At 39.5% G+C, this 13,136-nt stretch overlaps 2 protein-coding genes across 6 annotated transcripts in view; one reads left to right on the top strand and one right to left on the bottom strand.

Moving 5' to 3' along the window:
* Window positions 1-11,870, bottom strand: part of galk2 (galactokinase 2) — a 19,485-nt gene extending 7,615 nt beyond the window's left edge. Inside the window, exons 1-6 of one of the 2 annotated variants that reach the window (XM_031801580.1) lie at window positions 11,764-11,870; window positions 3,031-3,119; window positions 2,726-2,849; window positions 2,426-2,516; window positions 1,078-1,224; window positions 707-805 (exon numbers count right to left, since the gene is read on the bottom strand). In XM_031801580.1, coding sequence (XP_031657440.1) covers window positions 707-805; window positions 1,078-1,224; window positions 2,426-2,516; window positions 2,726-2,811 — 423 coding nt within the window. In that variant the 5' untranslated portion in view covers window positions 2,812-2,849; window positions 3,031-3,119; window positions 11,764-11,870. Of the gene's footprint in view, window positions 1-706; window positions 806-1,077; window positions 1,225-2,425; window positions 2,517-2,725; window positions 2,850-3,030; window positions 3,120-3,298; window positions 3,662-11,763 lie in introns of those variants that run through there. The other variant, XM_031801579.1, reaches the window with a different exon arrangement.
* LOC109881196 (COP9 signalosome complex subunit 2-like) lies at window positions 3,702-12,689 on the top strand. 4 transcript variants are annotated; one of them, XM_031801574.1, is made up of 13 exons: window positions 3,702-3,864; window positions 4,247-4,360; window positions 4,545-4,622; window positions 4,811-4,936; window positions 5,615-5,704; window positions 5,866-5,943; window positions 6,568-6,742; window positions 8,612-8,790; window positions 9,314-9,366; window positions 9,537-9,634; window positions 11,441-11,523; window positions 11,615-11,673; window positions 11,801-12,689. In XM_031801574.1, the coding sequence occupies exons 1-13, from the start codon at window positions 3,811-3,813 to the stop codon at window positions 11,943-11,945; spliced, it is 1,332 nt and encodes a 443-aa protein (XP_031657434.1). In that variant the 5' UTR covers window positions 3,702-3,810; the 3' UTR covers window positions 11,946-12,689. The 4 variants fall into 4 exon arrangements, with proteins under 4 accessions (XP_031657434.1, XP_031657433.1, XP_031657431.1 ...); XM_031801573.1 differs by having other exon boundaries at window positions 3,722-3,879; XM_031801571.1 differs by having other exon boundaries at window positions 3,726-3,864; window positions 5,866-6,000.
* The last annotated feature ends 447 nt before the right edge of the window (window positions 12,690-13,136 follow it).

The following is a 13,136-nucleotide window of genomic DNA, read 5'->3' as shown; positions in this document are numbered from 1 at the left end:
TCCAGGTGTTAGAATGGCCAAGTCAAAGTCCAGACCTGAATCCAATCGAGAATCTGTGGAAAGAACTGAAAACTGCTGTTCACAAATGCTCTCCATCCAACCTCACTGAGCTCGAGCTGTTTTGCAAGGAGGAATGGGAAAAAATGTCAGTCTCTCGATGTGAAAAACTGATAGAGACATACCCCAAGCGACTTACAGCTGTAATCGCAGCAAAAGGTGGCGCTACAAAGTATTAATTTAAGGGGGCTGAATAATTTTGCACGCCCAATTTTTCAGTTTTTGATTTGTTAAAAAAGTTTGAAATATCCAATAAATGTCGTTCCACTTCATGATTGTGTCCCACTTGTTGTTGATTCTTCACAAAAAAATGCTGTTTTATATCTTTATGTTTGAAGCCTGAAATGTGGCAAAAGGTCGCAAAGTTCAAGGGGGCCAAATACTTTCGCAAGGCACTGTATATATATGTGTGCGTGTGTGTGTGTGTGTATGTATGTTTGTGTGTGTATGTGTGTATGTGTGTTGGTGTGTGTGTGTGTATGTGTGTAAGTGTGTTGGTGTATGTGTGTGTGTATATATGTGTGTGTATATGTGTGTGTGTGTATGTGTGTGTGTGTTTATGTGTATGTGTATATGTGCGTGTGTATATGTGTGTGTGTGTGTGTATGTGTGTATATGTGTGTGTGTGTGTGTATATGTGTATGCCTACAGTTCCTTCCTCTGCCAGGAATGAGATGGACTGGTCCATGCCCCCACCCTCAGTGCCAATGTAGCGCTCACACTTGGCTGAAATCTCTGCCAGCGCCACCTGGAGGACAGAAAGGGAACAGTCTTTGTCTACTGTTTAGCTTACCAGACTTTTCAGCAATATTCATTAACACACTTCTGGCTCAGCAAGATGGTTCATCAAAGTGTTGACAGAAATAAAACTCCTAAAAAATAAGTGAAATAACATTTTTACATTGATGTATCAGCAATTCATTATCTGAATCTTGTCTCAGCGTATAAGATTTTAAGAGTGTTGTTTTTAACAAACTGCAGTAGGTTACCCGAGACATTCACTGACATGTACTGTACTACCTTGTTGAGGGACTTGTGGTTAACCTCCATAGTGAGGAGCGCAGCACAGCAGACCAGGGCACTGGAGCTGGACAGGCCTGAGCTAGCCGGGATGGTCCCGTCCACAACACACTTCATCCCAGACAGAGGAACCTTCCCTAGGTGCTCCTGGTGAGGATGATGATGATGATGATGATGATGATATAACACCATGTTGAACAATGCCTCATGTTTATGTTTGATATGGTTAATACTGTAGCAACATGATAGATAGATAGATAGATAGATAGATAGGACAGACAAAGTTGATATGACGAAGATGAAGAACAGTAGAATAGAACAACAGGAAGAAGAAAAAGCAGAATAGAACAACAGGAAGAAGAAGAACAGCAGAATAGAACAGGAAGAAGAAGAACAGCAGAATAGAACAACAGGAAGAAGAAGAACAGCAGAATAGAACAGGAAGAAGAAGAACAGCAGAATAGAACAACAGGAAGAAGAAGAACAGCAGAATAGAACAACAGGAAGAAGAAGAACAGCAGAATAGAACAACAGGAAGAAGAAGAACAGCAGAATAGAACAACAGGAAGAAGAAGAACAGCAGAATAGAACAGGAAGAAGAAGAACAACAGGAAGAAGAAGAACAGTAGAATAGAACAGGAAGAATAAGAACAGTAGAATAGAACAACATGAAGAACATATACAGCAGAATAGAACAACAGGAAGAAGAAGAACAGCAGAATAGAACAACAGGAAGAAGAAGAACAGCAGAATAGAACAGGAAGAAGAAGAACAGCAGAATAGAACAGGAAGAAGAAGAACAGCAGAATAGAACAACAGGAAGAAGAAGAACAGCAGAATAGAACAACAGGAAGAAGAAGAACAGCAGAATAGAACAACAGGAAGAAGAAGAACAGTAGAATAGAACAACAGGAAGAAGAAGAACAGCAGAATAGAACAACAGGAAGAAGAAGAACAGTAGAATAGAACAGGAAGAAGAAGAACAGCAGAATAGAACAGGAAGAAGAAGAACAGCAGAATAGAACAACAGGAAGAAGAAGAACAGCAGAATAGAACAGGAAGAAGAAGAACAGCAGAATAGAACAGGAAGAAGAAGAACAGCAGAATAGAACAACAGGAAGAAGAAGAACAGCAGAATAGAACAACAGGAAGAAGAAGAACAGCAGAATAGAACAACAGGAAGAAGAAGAACAGCAGAATAGAACAGGAAGAAGAAGAACAGCAGAATAGAACAGGAAGAAGAAGAACAGTAGAATAGAACAACAGGAAGAAGAAGAACAGTAGAATAGAACAACAGGAAGAACATATACAGCATATTAAAGTCATTACCAGAGTCTACACGACTCACCTGAATCCCTTTCACCCCACAGAGAAAGTAATAGTACCACTGAGGATTGTCCTTGTCTATCTCAATATCTTCTGAAGAGACTGTAAAGTCCCTGTAAAAAAAAAAAAACACTCCATTTTATGATTTTGAGAAAGCCGTCTCTAATTAAATAACATTTGATAGTTAATCCAATACAGTCGTCAATTCATCTAGATGGACAGCAAATCAAGACAGATTCTGGAAGATCCTTACATATGATGATTATAGGTGAATTGCATGTGCATAAAAAGCTTGGTGTGGAGATTATTTGGCAGATCTTACTTGTATTTAGGTTCTGTGTTGGCCAGGTAGATTTTCTTGGAATCATTGACAGTGACCGCAGCAAGAATACTCTGCTCAATAGCCATTGGGAGCACAGCATAACCACAGTAGTCAATGTGTTCTCCTAACAGTAATGAATTAAGAAAGACAATGTTTTGAGTTACGGTTACGATTTAGAGCTAGCCCTTATGAAGGATCACATTGATATATTTTTTTTCCTGTACATCAGTTGTCTTTATACTGTATTTATGGATTTCTGCGTTATAATAGCATAGCTATTATAGATATGAAATTTGTTTACATACCTATTAGATTGACTCTTCCAGGAGCTTGTGCATAAAAAAGAGGTGCTTCTCCATACTTTTTCTCGAAGGCCTCTTTCAGGTTTTGCAACCTAGGAATACAATACATCGGGAAAATGCAAATGACTGCCCAATGCAAGGAGTGATTTGAGGAGTAACAAAAAACGGTCTTACTTTACTGTAGCCTACTATAAAAGGTTTAATACAGGCATGGATAGTTTTAGCAACTGTAATTACCAGTACTATTTCGAAAATTATCACGATAACTCACCTTTTATTTGCACTTATCAGAATCTTTGTCTTTGGCGGGTGTGCTGCCATTTTTTCAAACCAAATACCAGTTCTTACCGGTTGGTTTTAGACTATTGTTAAATCACCAAATCTAATTGCAACTAGATCTATCTGGAGTACTGTACTGAGGGGAAAAAATATATAGAAACACACCTAATACTATATCAGCTGACTGTCACACGAGAGTCCCGGATATTATTGAAAAGCTGATCTACGACCAGCTCTACCCACCAAAAATCGCTACCTCAAACGCTTTCTGTTAAACAAAGTAACTGTTTCTAGATCAGCTGTAAACACATTCATTGTAACAAAACGTAACAATACGGAAGAGTAGGAAAAGGGACCAGTTCAAAGGAATCACGATTCCCTCTCATGTTCACGCTGCGCAGCAATGCATTCACGGCGGATGACGTAGAAGCGCTAGTATCTTTGCTGCGACGGTCTGCTGCCACTAGCAAGGTTGCTATCGATCTAGCTAGCTTCGTAGTAAAGATGTCTGATATGGAAGATGACTTCATGTGCGATGATGAAGAGGATTATGATCTGGTAAACTCCTCAGAAGTAAATATATATATGGATATTGTCGCTGATTACCATATACAACGTGTTTAGCTAGCTAATCAGCGTAAACATTCCAAGTTGCACTCCACTTAGTAGCTAGCTAGCTAGCAGCTGAACTAGCTGTTGATGGTTCTCCCATCATTGACAGCTAACTGTTAGCTAGTTAGCCAGCTATGTCTCTAATGATTTGTTCAGTTACTATTGCAAGTTTCAACTAATTGTTGTTAAACCTTTTGCACCGTTAAATGATCCAGCTGTTTGCTTCACAAATCACCAAAACAAACACATATCATGAGCTAGCTAGCTGAATATCAATAGTGGGTGTTGATCTTGTAAACTGCAGTGATGATGAATTGTATGATTTCAGGAATACTCAGAGGACAGCAACTCTGAGCCCAATGTTGATTTAGAGAATCAATACTACAATTCAAAGGCTCTGAAGGAGGATGACCCCAAAGCAGCTCTCATCAGCTTCCAGAAGGTTAGTTATCACACACACATACACACACATCACAGGAGGCTGGTGAGGGGAGGACGGCTCATAATAATGGCTGGGATGGATTTTTAATGATACCATTCTGGCCATTACTCTGAGCCTGTCCTCTCCAATTAAGGTGCCAGCAGCCACCTGTGGCGATCCTTTTATTAAATGCATCTTTCCCCAGGTCTTAGAGCTGGAGGGTGAGAAAGGAGAATGGGGTTTCAAGGCCTTGAAACAGATGATTAAGATTAACTTCAAACTGGTAAGCAGCAGACATGACAGTAAATATGCTGTAGCATATATATATATTCAATATTTAGAAAATATGTTCTTCATTGTGCTAAATATTTGATCATATTTGTTCATGTTTTGTAAAGAACTGCTACCATCCCGTACTGCCTAAATTAGAACTTGAATTACATATATTTTTTCTGGTCTTTTTCCCTCCAGACAAATTTCCCTGAAATGATGAACAGGTACAAGCAGCTGTTGACATACATCCGGAGTGCAGTTACAAGAAACTATTCTGAAAAATCCATCAATTCCATCCTTGATTACATCTCAACGTCAAAACAGGTAATGTGTGTGACATTTAAGAACAAACAATGGTGCACAGAATCAAGCATAAATCTGAGCAGTTTTGAATTATGGAAAAGTGGGTTGGTTCTCAATACCCTGATTTAAAGCTAGTCCTGGATGTATATGCATGCACAATTGAGAATCTCCTGAATGTGGGGCTCCCGGGTGGCGCAGAGGTCTAAGGCACTGCATCGCAGTGCTAGCTGTGCCACAGAGAATCTGGGTTTGGGCCCAGGCTCTGTCGCAGCTGGCCGCGAACGGGAGGTCGATGGGGCGATGCACAATTGGCCCAGCGTCATCCGGGTTAGGGAGGGTTTGGCTGGCAGGGATATCCTTGTCTCATCGCGCAGTAGCGACTCCTGTGAAGGGCCGGGCGCAGTGCACACTGACCAGGTTGCTAGGTGCACAGTGATTCCTCCGACACATTGGTGCGGGCTGGCTTCCGGGTTGGATGTTTATTGTATCAAGAAGCAGTGCGGCTTGGTTGGGTTGTGTTTCGGAGGACGCATGGCTCTCGACCTCCCGAATCCGTATGGGAGTTGCAGCGATGAGACAAGACTGTAACTACCAATTGGAAGCCATGAAATTGGGGAGAAAAAAGGGGTAAAAAAAAAAAGAAAAGAGAATCTCCTGACTGTACAGAGGGTTCTACTTGACTTCTTTATTTATTTTCAGATGGACTTGCTGCAAGAGTTTTATGAAACAACGTTGGATGCATTAAAGGATGCCAAAAACGACCGGCTTTGGTTTAAAACCAACACTAAAGTAGGCTTGATTTTAAAACTTTTGATTTCATCCACAATATCATCATTTTCTTAATGCAAATACTAAAACACATGTGGCATATTGTTTTTATGGAGACGCTGAGGTTGATACTGTAAAGTCATTTAGTTTCATTCCTCACTCCTCCTTGTCCTATGCTTTAGCTTGGGAAGTTGTACCTGGAGAGAGAAGAGTATGGTAAACTTCAGAAGATCCTGAGGCAGCTGCACCAGTCCTGTCAGGTGAAGAAACACTCCTCATCAATGCAATCAGAGGTTTTCACAGAGGTCTTTACAGAGGTTTTACCACCAAATCTAATTCAGCATTATAACATCATAATGAAAACATTCTTGTGTGTTCTTAGTGACAATAGATCATTGGAATCATATTGTACGATTGTAGCCTGGTCTGAGATCTGTTTGTACTGTTTGGACAACTCCTATGGCCGTTGTCGTGACCACAGGAGGCAAGAGAACACAAACAGACCTGACGCTGGGCTAGTATGATTGTGGAATCATTCTGGAAATCTAGAATGCCCTGTTCGTCCTCAAGTGTCTGTGTGAAATTATCTCTCAAGTATTTGTTCCATGTTCTGTCTTGGTGTATAGATGGATGATTAGTATTTGTCCCATGTTCTGTCTTGGTGTATAGACGGATGATTAGTATTTGTCCCATGTTCTGTCTTGGTGTATAGACGGATGATTAGTAGTTGTCCCATGTTCTGTCTTGGTGTATAGACGGATGATTAGTAGTTGTCCCATGCTTTGTCTTGGTGTATAGACGGATGATTAGTATTTGTCCCATGTTCTGTCTTGGTGTATAGACGGATGATTAGTAGTTGTCCCATGTTCTGTCTTGGTGTATAGACTGATGACGGTGAGGATGACCTGAAGAAAGGCACCCAGCTCTTGGAGATCTATGCTCTGGAGATCCAGATGTATACGGCCCAGAAGAACAACAAGAAGCTGAAGGCACTGTATGAACAGTCTCTACACATCAAGTCTGCCATCCCTCACCCTCTCATCATGGGAGTCATCAGAGGTAGACACGTCTCTACCTACACCTTAACTATATAACCACGTCTCTACCTACACCTTAACTATATAACCACGTCTCTACCTACACCTTAACTATATAACCACGTCTCTACCTACACCTTAACTATATAACCACATCTCTACCTACACCTTAACTATATAACCACATCTCTACCTACACCTTAACTGTATAACCACATCTCTACCTACACCTTAACTATATAACCATATAACCACATCTCTACCTACACCGTAACTATATAACCATATAACCACATCTCTACCTACACCTTAACTATATAACCATATAACCACATCTCTACCTACACCTTAACTATATAACCATATAACCACATCTCTACCTACACCTTAACTATATAACCATATAACCACATCTCTACCTACTCCTTAACTATATAACCACGTCTCTACCTACACCTTAACTATATAACCATATAACCACGTCTCTACCTACACCTTAACTATATAACCACATCTCTACCTACACCTTAACCATATAACCACGTCTCTACCTACACCTTAACTATATAACCACATCTCTACCTACACCTTAACTATATAACCACATCTCTACCTACACCGTAACTATATAACTACATCTCTACCTACACCGTAACTATATAACCACATCTCTACCTACACCTTAACTATATAACCACATCTCTACCTACACCTTAACTATATAACCATATAACCACGTCTCTACCTACACCTTAACTATATAACCACGTCTCTACCTACACCGTAACTATATAACCACATCTCTACCTACACCTTAACTATATAACCATATAACCACATCTCTACCTACACCTTAACTATATAACCATATAACCACGTCTCTACCTACACCTTAACTATATAACCACGTCTCTACCTACACCTTAACTATATAACCACGTCTCTACCTACACCTTAACTATATAACCACATCTCTACCTACACCTTAACTATATAACTACATCTGTACCTACACCTTAACTATATAACTACATCTGTACCTACACCTTAACTATATAACCACATCTCTACCTACACCTTAACTATATAACCACATCTCTACCTACACCTTAACTATATAACCATATAACCACGTCTCTACCTACACCTTAACTATATAACCATATAACCACATCTCTACCTACACCTTAACTATATAACCATATAACCACGTCTCTACCTACACCTTAACTATATAACCACATCTCTACCTACACCTTAACTATATAACCACATCTCTACCTACACCTTAACTATATAACCACATCTCTACCTACACCGTAACTATATAACCACATCTCTACCTACACCTTAACTATATAACCACATCTCTACCTTCACCTTAACTATATAACCACATCTCTACCTACACCTTAACTATATAACTATATAACCACATCTCCCCCTACACCTTAACTATATAACTATATAACCACATCTCCCCCTACACCTTAACTATATAACCACATCTCTACCTACACCTTAACTATATAACCATATAACCACGTCTCTACCTACACCTTAACTATATAACTACATCTCTACCTACACCGTAACTATATAACCATATAACCACATCTCTACCTACACCTTAACTATATAACTATATAACCACATCTCCCCCTACACCTTAACTATATAACCTAGACACATTCAAGGGCTCTTTCTCAAGGGTTTTCACAATTTTTCTGGCATCCTCTCTCCTCGTCTCTTTGTCAAAATGTATTGGAGAAGAAGATCCTAGGTCCCTCCTCTGTGACCTAGTCCTCCAATGGATTTGAAGTATGAGACGAGTAGAGGGGATCCTTTATCAGGACCATGTTGTCCGATCTCTTGTTTTTGTTTTCTCCAGAGTGTGGAGGTAAAATGCATTTGAGAGAAGGGGAGTTTGAGAAGGCTCACACAGACTTCTTCGAGGCGTTTAAGAACTACGATGAATCAGGAAGTCCTCGACGGACCACCTGTCTAAAGTACCTGGTGTTGGCCAACATGCTGATGAAGTCTGGAATCAACCCCTTTGACTCACAGGAGGTATGAAAGGTCTCATTAGTGATAAGAGATTAATCTCTTAGGGATTGTTCCCCAGACTCCGATTGAATTATTATTATTTATTTATTTTTTAAATAAAAATGTATTTAAAAAAACAAGTCCTGGAATAACTTTTTCAATGAAGGTGGGAAATTGATTAATAGATTTTTTAGTTTTTTAATTGATTAATTGGTTTTATTGATTAATCTCTATAGTACAGAGTTTTTAGAGTTTGCTTTTGTAAAGATGTCCTAAACATATTGTATAAAAGGAGCCTATCGCAGGTTCCTATTTTAGTGAACATGGTACAGTTGGTACAGTTGGTACAGTTGGTACAGTTGGTACAGTTGGTACAGTTGGTACAGTTTGTACAGTTTGTACAGTTGGTACAGTTGGTACAGTTGGTACAGTTGGTACAGTTTGTACAGTTGGTACAGTTGGTACAGTTGGTACAGTTGGTACAGTTGGTACAGTTGGCATCGTGTTGGAGTATCTTTACTCACACTGACATTTGATTCCTCTTTAGGCTAAACCCTATAAAAATGATCCAGACATCCTTGCAATGACTAACTTGGTCAGGTAATACTGCATCTCATTCACTATTACAATCTAACTTTTCTTGGAATTGTTTTTCTGTTTTTGGTTGTTGCTTTGTCTGTTTATCTACACATCGTCTGCTACACAAACGGTTTGATTATTGAACGCAAACTAATGTTTAAACCCCCCCCCCCCTCCTCCTCCTCCTTCAGTTCCTACCAGAACAATGACATCACGGAGTTTGAGAAGATCCTGAAGACCAATCACAGTAACATAATGGATGATCCGTTTATAAGAGAACATATAGAAGGTATGGTCTAGACGTCCCTCTCAGACTGATGTACAGTGCCTTGCGAAAGTATTCGGCCCCCTTGAACTTTGCGACCTTTTGCCACATTTCAGGCTTCAAACATAAAGATATAAAACTGTATTTTTTTGTGAAGAATCAACAACAAGTGGGACACAATCATGAAGTGGAACGACATTTATTGGATATTTCAAACTTTTTTAACAAATCAAAAACTGAAAAATTGGGCGTGCAAAATTATTCAGCCCCTTTACTTTCAGTGCAGCAAACTCTCTCCAGAAGTTCAGTGAGGATCTCTGAATGATCCAATGTTGACCTAAATGACTAATGATGATAAATACAATCCACCTGTGTGTAATCAAGTCTCCGTATAAATGCACCTGCACTGTGATAGTCTCAGAGGTCCGTTAAAAGCGCAGAGAGCATCATGAAGAACAAGGAACACACCTGGCAGGTCCGAGATACTGTTGTGAAGAAGTTTAAAGCCGGATTTGGATACAAAAAGATTTCCCAAGCTTTAAACATCCCAAGGAGCACTGTGCAAGCGATAATATTGAAATGGAAGGAGTATCAGAACACTGCAAATCTACCAAGACCTGGCCGTCCCTCTAAACTTTCAGCTCATACAAGGAGAAGACTGATCAGAGATGCTGCCAAGAGGCCCATGATCACTCTGGATGAACTGCAAAGATCTACAGCTGAGGTGGGAGACTCTGTCCATAGGACAACAATCAGTCGTATATTGCACAAATCTGGCCTTTATGGAAGAGTGGCAAGAAGAAAGCCATTTCTTAAAGATATCCATAAAAAGTGTTGTTTAAAGTTTGCCACAAGCCACCTGGGAGACACACCAAACATGTGGAAGAAGGTGCTCTGGTCAGATGAAACCAAAATTGAACCTTTTGGCAACAATGCAAAACGTTATGTTTGGCGTAAAAGCAACACCCTGAACACACCATCCCCACTGTCAAACATGGTGGTGGCAGCATCATGGTTTGGGCCTGCTTTTCTTCAGCAGGGACAGGGAAGATGGTTAAAATTGATGGGAAGATGGATGGAGCCAAATACAGGACCATTCTGGAAGAAAACCTGATGGAGTCTGCAAAAGACCTGAGACTGGGACGGAGATTTGTCTTCCAACAAGACAATGATCCAAAACATAAAGCAAAATCTACAATGGAATGGTTCAAAAATAAACATATCCAGGTGTTAGAATGGCCAAGTCAAAGTCCAGACCTGAATCCAATCGAGAATCTGTGAAAAGAACTGAAAACTGCTGTTCACAAATGCTCTCCATCCAACCTCACTGAGCTCGAGCTGTTTTGCAAGGAGGAATGGGAAAAAATGTCAGTCTCTCGATGTGCAAAACTGATAGAGACATACCCCAAGCGACTTACAGCTGTAATCGCAGCAAAAGGTGGTGCCACAAAGTATTAACTTAAAGGGGCTGAATAATTTTGCACGCACAATTTTTCAGTTTTTGATTTGTTAAAAAAGTTTGAAATATCCAATAAATGTCGTTCCACTTCATGATTGTGTCCCACTTGTTGTTGATTCTTCACAAAAAAATACAGTTTTATATCTTTATGTTTGAAACCTGAAATGTGGCAAAAGGTCGCAAAGTTCAAGGGGGCCGAATACTTTCGCAAGGCACTGTATATTCGTTAATGTTTACTCCATTAGTAAGTTAGTAAACCTCATTGTAACAAGTTATAGATCAGTTTACCTGGAGGCAGGGCAACTGTTTATATGAAAGATCCTTCTATTTAATCATTACATTTTCTTGCTTTTAAAAAAAATGTCTTTCAGAGTTATTACGAAATATAAGGACGCAAGTGCTTATCAAATTAATCAAGCCTTACACGAGAATACACATACCTTTTATTTCCAAGGTAAGATTTCTAGCATTTTATTTTATTTTGAATTTAAAAAAATATATTTTCGTTTTTATATTTTTTAACTTTGTCTTTTTGTCTCCTTCAGGAATTAAACATCTATGTCTGCGACGTGGAAAGCCTCCTAGTTCAATGCATTCTAGACGGGTAAATTGCATGTTGATGATATCATGAGTATTGTAGAACTTTTAAATGCACCATAAGTTATTTTTTAATAAAAATAAAAAATGAATTTACCATAATTTGACCTTCTATTTCTTCCGATACCTGTCAGCACGATCAACGGCCGCATTGACCAAGTTAACCAACTGTTGGAGCTGGATCACCAGAAGAGGAACGGAGCCCGATACATGGCTTTAGATAAATGGACGAATCAGCTGAATACTCTCAACCAGGCCATCGTCAGCAAACTGGCCTAATCAGTAGTGTAACTGAAAAAGTTACTAATTCGATGTTGAGGGGCGGAGGAGGGGGGGGTGGTATATCAACATGAGTAGTGAGTTAACCCAATTCGCCTCATTTACAGTAGCAGTAAGCTTCCTGTTCAAGATGACAGTAATAGATTGATGATCTCCACAGCTTCCAATATCTAACTTACTCTCACTTCCTGTTATGTAACAAATTATTTAAAGGTAGAAGTCAGAGGTGCCAGTTGCCCGGCTTGTGTTTCATGGCCTAGGTCCACTCTACTGGTCACAGATTAATAGTCCTGAACTAAGGAGCAAGATCAATGAGAGTTTTTTTTCTTTTTTTCTCAGGAGTCAAACTCCTCTTAATCTGTGGGAAACCGGTTCCCTAGTGTCCCAAAACCAACAGAGAGAAGACTGTAAAAATCCATTTCCTATCGTGAAACATGTCCGCTCTACCACAGTATTGCCCCCTTCTAATGAAATGTGAATACAGAAATGTATTGGAGCATTAATGATGGTGAGCAGTGAGAAGGTTTCATGTCAAAATCAGCAATGGCTTTTTCTGCAAGATGTCCAGTGATCGCTGTGTAGTCTTTCATAAAAGCGAGCTCCAGATGTCCAGTGATCGCTGTGCAGTCTTTCATAAAAGCGAGCTCCAGATTTCATGTGGTACATTGTTGTGACACTGTTAAAAACACATTTGATCTTTTGTTTTGTTACTGAAATAAAAAGGTAATTGTTGCTTCACTCTAACTTTTAGTTATTTTTATTTATTTATTTTACAAATCATGTGGAGCCAGCCGGTGACTGATCTGTCAGCAACAACCAGGGGTGTAATGGTGACGTGGGCATATTCTAATTTTGCCAAAAATGTCCCAAGCCCGTCTGCCCGGCGAAGGGGAAGTATTCAGACCCCTTCACTTTCTTCACAGTTTGTTACGTTACAGCCTTATTCTAAAATTGATTAAATATTTTTTTAACTCATCAATCTACACACAATAACCCATAATGACAGATTTGTATAATTATTTTTTAGAATAAATTTTTTTTTATAATAATAACTGCAATATCACATTTACATTAGTATTCAGACCCTTTACTCAGTACTTTGTTGAAGCACCTTTGTCAGCGATTACAGCCTTGAGTCTTCTTTGGTATGACGCTACAAGCTTGGGACACCTGTAGTCCAGGTGCGACACA

The sequence above is a fragment of the Oncorhynchus kisutch genome, linkage group LG22 (assembly GCF_002021735.2).
Source record: "Oncorhynchus kisutch isolate 150728-3 linkage group LG22, Okis_V2, whole genome shotgun sequence".
Taxonomy (NCBI): domain Eukaryota; kingdom Metazoa; phylum Chordata; class Actinopteri; order Salmoniformes; family Salmonidae; genus Oncorhynchus; species Oncorhynchus kisutch.
This window is presented reverse-complemented; position numbering and strand designations above follow the sequence as displayed.